General features: G+C 40.9%; 1 protein-coding gene across 1 annotated transcript in view; it reads right to left on the bottom strand.

Annotated features, from left to right (window-relative positions):
- Window positions 1-536: 536 nt before the first annotated feature.
- ZW10 (zw10 kinetochore protein) overlaps window positions 537-9,616 on the bottom strand; it is a 37,226-nt gene continuing 28,146 nt past the window's right edge. The window contains exons 14-16 of the mRNA XM_049778697.1: window positions 7,584-7,715; window positions 6,481-6,683; window positions 537-743 (exon numbers count right to left, since the gene is read on the bottom strand). Of these exons, the coding sequence (XP_049634654.1) occupies window positions 623-743; window positions 6,481-6,683; window positions 7,584-7,715 (456 nt within the window). The 3' untranslated portion in view covers window positions 537-622. The remainder of the gene's footprint in view (window positions 744-6,480; window positions 6,684-7,583; window positions 7,716-9,616) is intronic.

The raw sequence follows: 9,616 nt of genomic DNA, 5'->3' as shown, positions 1-9,616 counted from the left end.
ACAAGGCCAAATGTAGTTTTCCTACCCCTAAAATATATCTCATATTTGTTCATAAATTCCTTACCCTGACTTTTGGAAATCTAGATTCCTTGATTCAAGACCAGGGCTTACATTTACAAATGGATACAGTTCCAGAAGGCCCATGAAATAACAACAAAAGAATGCTGCCTTACAATTTCTTCTCCAGAGTGGATAACAAGAACTGAGGTACTTTGTCGTCTTAACATCCAGTTCTTCAACAAAGCCTCATACAGGTCACGAGGTAAAGTGCTGTGATTTAAAATGAAACTTCCATGATAAGTTGCCTTACCAAAACCAATGCATTTAAAAAAATGCAATGCAGGGCCGGAGAGATAGCACAATGGCAGCACATTTGCCTTGCACGCAGCCTATCCAGAACGGAAGGTGGTTCGAATCCCGGCATCCCAATATGGTCCCCAGTGCCTGCCAGGAGCGATTTCTGAGTGCAGAGCCAGGAGTAACCCCTGAGCACCGCCAGATGTGATCCAAAAACAAAACGAAATGCAATGCAGTCATTGGTTTTGGTTAAATCTTTAAACGAATAACTATGCCAACAGAGGAATCCACATAGTCAAGATATGGCTTTCTCCAGAAGATTAACCTATTTAATCTTAGCGAGGGCAGCAGCTCTTCTTTCTGTGTTCTGGAACAAGGCACGAATTAAAGCTTTTACTTCACTGGATGAGAATGCAGCTGCCAAGGGCCCCTTTCCATCAGCCCACCTGCAAAACAAAAGATAAAATTCTATTTCCTATTATGTCTCTGGATGATGGGCAAACTATAGTTTATGCAAAAGCTACCAATGTAATTCAGCAGCAGAACACTTGTCTTGCATATGTGAGGTGCTAAGCTGGATCACTAACCACACAAGCACACATTACACACACACACACACACACACACACACACACACACACACACACACACACACTGCCTCTTTAATCCCAAGTGCCTATTTTATGTGGAAATCATTTCCCCTTTACTCTATTAATCTCCACTCTAATCCCTGACTCTTCCATTCGCTGCAATGCTTTCGTTTGGTTTGGTTTCTGGACCACACCTGGCAATGTTCAGTGTTTATTCCTAGCTCTGTGCTCAGGGCTCTCCTGGTGGGCTAAGGGAACCATATGGGATACCTGGAATCAAAGCCAGGTCAGCCATGTGCAAGCAAGCACTCTCCCCTCTCTACTATGGTTCTGACCTCAAAATGTTCCTGCCATTTTGCATTGACATCAATGAAGAGACCACATTAAGAACATAAGAATGGGGGCCGGAGAGACAGCATGGAGGTAAGGCATTTGCCTTTCATGCAGAAGGTCATTGGTTTGAATCAGAGTCCCATATGGTCCCCTGAGCCTGCCAGGAGCAATTTCTGAGCATGGAGCCAGGAGTAACCCCTGAGCACTGCCAGTGTGACCCAAAACACACACACACACACACACACACACACACACACACACACAAGAACGTAAGACTGTTCTCCCTATGTTATGAATCACTCAGCCTTGCTTCAGCTTTATAATTACAACCACATTCTCATATAGTCATGGTCTTGGGTTCAATAGACTCTTTAAAAAAGAGATCACCATGCTGAATTACAAAACATATCTCCATAGAATCAAGAAGAAAGATCAGGTCAACTATTCCCTCAGATTATAATGCTTTCAAAATAAAAATTAATTGCACACAGAAGAGGGAAAATAACTTCAACATTTGAAAATTAACCAAAAAAATATTTTTTCTAACTTAAAAAAGAATCTCTGAAAAAATAACATAAAAACAGGTTAAGAGTAAAACAGCAAATGGCCCAAGGAACAGAACTGAAGATTGTTTTATAGATTAAGATTACTGGGGGAGAGATGCATGGTGGGTGGGGTCTTTGGGACAGTGTGGAGGGAAGTGATGAATGTGGGATTGGAACAAAGTTAGTATGATGCCATCATTAACAGTACTGTAAATGATGGTACCCCAAAAACAAATAATCTGAGACACAAGCAACAAAATCCTTTTTTGGGGGGTTTTGGGGTCACACCCAGCAGTACTCTGGGGTTACTCCTGGCTCTGCGCTCAGAAATCACCCCTGGAGGCTTGGGGGACCATATGGAATTTTGGGAATCAAACTCATGTCTGTTGGGGTTGGTCGCATGCAAGGCAAAAGCCCTACTGCTGTGCTATTGCACGGGCCCTCAAGCAACAAAATCTTTTTACTGCCAAAGAAACATGCCTGAGGTGCCAGCACCGCAAAAAAAAAAAAAAAAAAAAAAGGCAAAAAATCCACTTTAATTAACCAATAATGAAATCATGCACAACTCAGTAAAATAAAGATAAAGAATATGCATAGGTATTTTACAAAAAAAAAAATCATGAGTGGGGCCAGAGCTATCATGGAGGTAGGGCATTTGCCTTGCATGCAGAAGAACGGTGGTTAGAATCCCGGCATGCCATATGGTCCTCCGAGTCTGCCAGGAGTGATTTCAGAGTGTAGAGCCAGGAGTAACCCCTGAGCATCACAGGTGTGACCCCCCCCCCCCAAAATGATTAAAATAAATAAATAGGGCCGGGCGGTGGTGCTAGAGGTAAGGTGCCTGCCTTGCCTGCACTAGCCTTGGAGGGACCACGGTTCGATCCCCCGGCGTCCCATATGGTCCCCCCAAGCCAGGAGCAACTTCTGAGCGCATAGCCAGGAGTAACCCCTGAGCATTACCGGGTGTGGCCCAAAAACCAAAATAAATAAATAAACAAACAAAAAAGATGTTCAATTTCATTAGAACTGAAGGAAATTCAAATGCAAACTAAAATAACCATAGTCACCATTTAAAGCCTGATAGATCAGTAATAACATATTGGTAAACATGTGATAAAACAGAATAACTGAAATAAATGTTTGTTTGTTTGTTTGTTTGTTTTGTGTGGTTTTTTGGATCACACCCGGCAGTGCTCAGGGGTTATTCCTGGCTCCATGCTCAGAAATTGCTCCTGGCAGGCACGGGGGACCATATGGGACGCCGGGATTCGAACTGATGATCTCCTGCATGAAAGGCAAACGCCTTACCTCCATGCTATCCGGCCCGTTTGTTTGTTTTTTTTAACTTTCTGTTTATTTTATTTTTTTTGGGTCACACCCGGCAGTGCTCAGGGGTTACTCCTGGCTGTCTGCTCAGAAATCGCTCCTGGCAGGCACGGGGGACCATATGGGACACCGGGATTCGAACCAACCACCTTAGGTTCTGGATCGGCTGCTTGCAAGGGCAAGCACCGCTGTGCTATCTCTCCGGGCCCTGAAATAAATGTTTGTATATTCAAATATAAGTTAATAGTGAGAATAACAGAATACTATCATGAATGAATTTCAAAAGATAATACTGAACAAAAGAAAGTTATAGAAGGGGCCATAACGATAGCACAGTGGGTAGATAAAGCTTGCATGCAGCTAATCTCAGTTCAATCCCAGCATCCCATATGGTCTCCTGAGCCAGCCAGGAGTAATTTCTGGGCACAGAGCCAGGAGTAACCCGAGTGCCACCAGGTGTGGCACGAAAACAAACAAAAAACAATAAAAAAGAAAGTCATAAGATTCCACTTACAAATTTCAAAAATAAGCAAGTCTAAGCAATATTGTTTAGGGATGCATACCATACGGTAAAAAAACTATTTTTAAAAACAAGAAAACAGTCAAAAAGTCAAGATGAAAGTTGGCACTAATAGAGCTCATCAGAAGAGATAACAAAAGGGTCTTCAAAGGTCTCAGCAGTCTTTTCTTTAAAGTGGGTAATAGATATGTAAACATTTGGGGGTAATTTTGTTTAAATTCTGAATGTTATAGCTCTTCAACTTTTTTGGGAAATCTTTCAACTATATGACTAGAGTTGTAGTTTCTTTGGTGAACAAAAAAAAAAATTCCTTAATAGAGTATTATTTTTACTGAAATCTTTGGAGGAAGGGGAAACTGTTTGAGGCAGAAATAAAATAACTATTTTAATTACAGCATTTTAATTTTTCTTGTAAAAAGAAATTAATGTTCATTCTTAGGCTGCAAGAAGGCTCTGGAATAACAAAAAAAAGAAAAACTCTTATCTGCTGCCCTCTGGAGTCTTATTACTTACTGCATCTTTCTTACCTACTCAAGACAACAACAAAATATAATAAATACACTTAGAAATGTTGGTGTTCCAAATCTTATAGCGCAACGGGACCTTACACCCTGAACATTGACATAGTGACCTGGTACAGGCCTCAAAAAAATGGGCAGTTTCCATTCATCCCTGAACCAGGGAAGCCATCCACGAAACATCCAAGTTTGTCTATAACAGGGGTCTCAAACTCAATTTACCTGGGGGCCGCAGGAGGCAAAGTCGGGGTGAAGCAGGGCCGCATAAGTGATTTCGCTTACCGAATATTTGCAATAAAAAAATCGCATTAGTAAGAAAAAAATCGCAAAAAATCGCATTAAACATTTGCATACCCCGAACGGAACTGCTCGGTGTACGAGAATGTTTAATGCGATTTTTTTCTTACTAAAGCGATTTTTATTGCGATTATTCGGTAAGCGAATAATCGCGAACACTGCGATATTAGAAGGCCGGCCACGGGCCACAAAATGTTGTACGGAGGGCCGCAAATGGCCCACAGGCCTCGAGTTTGAGACCCCTGGTCTATAACATCACCTGGAAGCAATCCTCTACCAGGGAAGACCCTACCACTGCTCTGACATCGACCTGCTCAAAAGAGACTTCCCTTAACACTGAGAAGACTTAACAACGACCTGCTTACAGGACAGGGCTCTCTGCATTGCCCTTTAATTATGAGGTGAAACTAGAGGACGCTCCACATCCTGACTTCAATGTAGGATATGCAGATTCCAGGATCTTTAATACAGAAACATGATACCAACAACAGAGACTGTGTGAAAAATAAAAGTGTGTTGGCACTACAGACAATGTCTTGGATTGGACAAACTAGCATGCCTGGAGTCTAGAGTTGGTCTTATGCCAGGACACTTCAGGGGTAGGGTCTCCTTATATTTAGGCCAAAGTTTTTCCTTTCCATGTCCCTCATATTTTGGTGGGTCTATGCAAACAATAATTGCCACTCTAACACCCTTTTTACTGTGCTCCTTTGACTCTAATCCTTAAAAAAAAATAAAATCCATTTAACTTTCGAGGTTAACTTAAGCTAATATGCATGTGCATGGAAATGTAAAAAAATTACTATGCCTTTAATGTTTAAGGAGTTACATAAGTTTATGGCTTTAAATTGCTTTGTGTGCAGCTAAGAAATATTATAATGTATTACAATCTGGGGACTTGAGGGACAAAGTAATTGTACATGGGTTCTGTTTTATTTATCTTAATACTCTTTGGCTGAAAGTATCAGCAAGGGGACTTCTGAGAATTCTGCTTATGGGTGATTGTCCTTCCACTGTAATTTACCTTGTCCTCTTTCTTTGCATCTTTGTTCTCATAATTAAAAATAAAAATTAAAAAAAAAAAGAAATGTTGGTGTTCTCATATAGAAATCTCATTTACATTGTTTCAGATGGATAATATTTGCTGAGAACAACTCAGACAACTGCAGGATGATTAGCCTGATATAACCTGTAACAAATTATGCTCAAGCAAAGAGATCAGAAGCCTTTCTACACACTTAAGTCTTGAAAACAATCAGATTCCCTGCAGAGAAATTGCTAGTTAAATAATAGTTTGGTACTGTTCATTCCTTTTAGAAAGAGTAACTTTTACAAGAAAACCAGTCTTATGGCCTGGATGTGGCTCAGCAGAAAAATATATGCTTTGCATACAAGAGACCTGACACCAAAAAAAGAAAAACAAAAACCTGGGGCTGGAGAGATGATGTGGAGGTATGGCATTTGCCTTGCATGCAGAAGGATGGTGGTTCAAATCCTGGCATCCCATGTGGTCCCCCTGAGCCTGCCAGGATTTCTGAGCATAGAGCCAGGAGTAATCCCTGAGTGCTGCTGGGTGTGACCCAAAAAACAAACAAACAAACAAACAAAAAACCATGGGCAATAGCATGGAGGTAAAGCATTTGCCTTGCATGCAGAAGGTCATTTGTTCAAATCCCGGCATCCCATATGGTCCCCCAAGCCTGCTAGGAGCGATTTCTGAGCATAGAGCCAGGAGTAACCCCTGAGTATTGCCGGGTGTGACTCAAAAACAAACAAACAAAAAAAAAAACAAAAACAAAAATTTACTTGAAAAAATTAAAATCTACTTTACATTGTATTCACTACTGATTGTGGTCCTAAAGGCCCAAATAATCCCCAGCACCTCAGGGCCTAAGCAATACCTCCTCCTAAGACCCTTATATTGAACCACAAGCCCAGTTGGCCAAAGTGACAAAGGAACTCTCAAGCTTCCAAACAGAGAAGCACTGTTCCCAATGTCATAAGACTCTTGTAGTTGCAGAGAGATAGATGTCTTTGAGAAGCTCTATACTCACCGATCCCCAATTTCTTGCAGGCTGGCTTGTAACATCATCATCAATTCTTTGAAGGTCATCCATTTTGGCACATACACGGGGACCTCTTCTTGGTATTTTCTATTCTTGCTCTCTTCGGATAGAGGTGCAAATACTTGGGGTCCTTCATCCATCACTGTTTTACATAAAGAATATAATCTATCTCCATCTTCAGTAGAGATGTCCTAGTTTTCCACAAAGGGAACGTAAGAAAAGATATTGGACCAGTTTAGAGCAGGAAACATTAGATCTTCAATACCTGTAGTGGTGGTGGTGGTGGTGGTGGTGGGGTCAAGTAGTTAGACTACTTTCCAACCCATTTAGTATATCTTACTCCACACAAGATGCCATCAGCTCTGACAGAACTTTTAATGGTAGAATGACACAAAATACACTTTAACAGTCAGTCTGTCAATAACCTAGTTTTCCTGCATGAAAGAGACATCTCTCCAGAAGAATGAGAGAGTTTGCTGACAAAGGACAGAACATAACAAGCATTGATAGAACAAGTAAGGGTGTAGCAAGTCTATGTATTAGGAGCATCAGCTGCAGAGTCTGTCACTATCCTGTTGGGTCAACACATTTATAATAGCTGCAACAAGGCGGTCAGTGATACCTACACAACGCTGCCTTGACTGCCTAATTTTCAACCTCTTCATTCATAAGGTACAGACACTACATAGCAAAGTAGTAGTGTACTCTTTTTTTTTTTTTTTTTTTGGCTTTTGGGCCACTCATGATGTGCTCAAGTATTACCCCAAGAGGTGCTCAGAAGACTGTGTAGGTGGTGTGGTGCCAGGAATCGAACCTGGGTTGGTCACATGAAAGGGGAACATCTTCCTCGCTGCTCTACCTCTCTGGCCCCATAATCCAACTTTCTTATATGGATTTGAGATGAGCAAGTCTCCAACAAATTGAGAGAAGATAAAAAGTGAAGAAAAGTAACAGTATGAGTTTAATTTCTATGAAACATAAATTTTTTTTTTCTGCCGCCTGTTGACTAAACATAAAATTTCAACATCCCTTTGTTAATCAACTGACAATCTGGAACAAGAATTGAGTCTCAAGTTGGTGAGGCGTCTTACCTCAAGAGCTGTGATTCTGCCAATGATTTCAGAAATTGCCGTATTGAGTAAAGTCCCCATAGCCTTACAATATATATTAATTGGCAGGACATCCTGCCACACAACTCCAAGTCTCTTTAGTTGGTGGAGTACCTGTCAGGAGAATACAATTTGCATGAGTATTTACAACTCATATTTTCAAGATTTGCATTCCTAACTTAGATGCATCCTGGAGAAGCACTTCTTTAAAGGTAAATCAAGAGTAATAGCACAGCAAATACATTGTTTGCCTTTCACCTGGCTGGCCAGAGTTTGAGCACCAGCATCCCATATGGCTTTCCAAACCCTCCAGGAGGGATTTCTGAACGCAGAGCCAGGAGTCAGCCCTGAGCACTGCCAGGTGTAGCCCCAAAACCAAAACCAAAACCAAACAAACCAAAAATAAAATCAAGAATAGATGCCCTGGGCCCGGAGAGATAGCTCAGCGGCGTTTGCCTTGCAAGCAGCCGATCCAGGACCAAAGGTGGTTGGTTCGAATCCCGGTGTCCCATATGGTCCCCTGTGCCTGCCAGGAGCTATTTCTGAGCAGACAGCCAGGAGTAACCCCTGAGCACTGCCAGGTGTGGCCCAAAAAACAACAAAAAAAAAAAACAAAAAACAAAACAAAACAAAACAAAAAAGAATAGATGCCCTCTGGAAACATTCAATAAGAGTGGCTAAATGGGAAGCAAACCTACCTGATGGGGGAATAAGCATTCAGGAAAGAGGGACATTAAGTGAAAACCATTATTTTCAATTTCATAAATCCAAGTTTAAGTGTCAAATAGCTGCTATGAAAAACTTATTAGCTAACTAGTCTTACTACTGGAATGATGAAAAGTAACTTCTCATTGGTTTGGCAGGACAGAAGAGAAACATAATTATAAAATATATCTATATTTTTCCAATGAGGGTGTGGGGGATCAAAGCGGTTACAGGATACATATTACTGGTTGTTAAAAAACCAAGAAGAGTCACTCTTTTCTCGAATGAGATGTAAACCATAAAAGATTATGGTTACACCAGCCCAAGCAACAGAAAGCTTGTGACCCTCTGGGGGACACAGATCAGACCACACTTCAGGCACGCCGGTTTGGGGGCTTTTTGCAATGAATATAGGCACCGTCCCCCACTATCTTTCTTCTTCCAGCAGGCCTGGCGGCTGAGTATATGCCCCTAAAAGTCGTAGTATCAGGAATAGTGCTTTGAATTTCTGGACAACTTCCTTTGTTTGATGCTGTCTGTCATCCCTAAAGGAACGCCCCAATTTAACAGAATGGACAACTAAGAACAAGAGCTTACTAAATGTTTTGCCATTGTATTAATGACTTCATTGAAGGTACAATAATATTCACAAGTATACTTACTACTGTACTTTTTCCTTTTTTTTTTTCTTCTCTTCCATTTCATTTATTGTCCTTCCTATTTTATTTTCAATAACTTTGCTTTCACTTACTTAGAAACAAATGTATTATGATCAACTCTCTCAAGTACATGATACATTTTCTTTAAATAAAAATAAAAAACAAAAAGTATAATGGATGGAGATATAGCACAGCAGGTAGGGAGTTGCCTTGCATGCAGACTACCCCAGTTTGGCTCCTGGCATTCTAAATGGTACCTCAAGTACTGACAGGAGTAATTTCTGAGTGCAGAAAAGAGAATAACTACTGAGCACTGCCAGGTTTGTCCCAAATCTAAAATGATGATGATGACAATGACAATTTTTTAAAAAGCAAGAGTGGGCCTGAAAAGTGGGAAAAGTGGATACATTGCATACCAAGACCAAGTTTCAATTCCTAGTACCAAAAAAGAAAACTAATGTGGGTGGGGTAAAAACAGACTCATAAAAACAAGTACAAACTCCAGATTACTAAATTTCCCACCTTAAAGTGGTACAGCTATATATCCAGAGCAGAGTCAGTATCACTGGAAACTGAGATCTAAGCTGCAACCACTGAACTCTGTAATGTGCCCATCAAGGTGGCATGAGGGATGCGGGATGATGGAGTATG

Source organism: Suncus etruscus, chromosome 8, assembly GCF_024139225.1.
Source record: "Suncus etruscus isolate mSunEtr1 chromosome 8, mSunEtr1.pri.cur, whole genome shotgun sequence".
Taxonomy (NCBI): Eukaryota; Metazoa; Chordata; class Mammalia; order Eulipotyphla; family Soricidae; genus Suncus; species Suncus etruscus.
The sequence above is the reverse complement of the archived record's forward strand: the minus strand, read 5'-3'. Positions and strand labels throughout refer to the sequence as shown.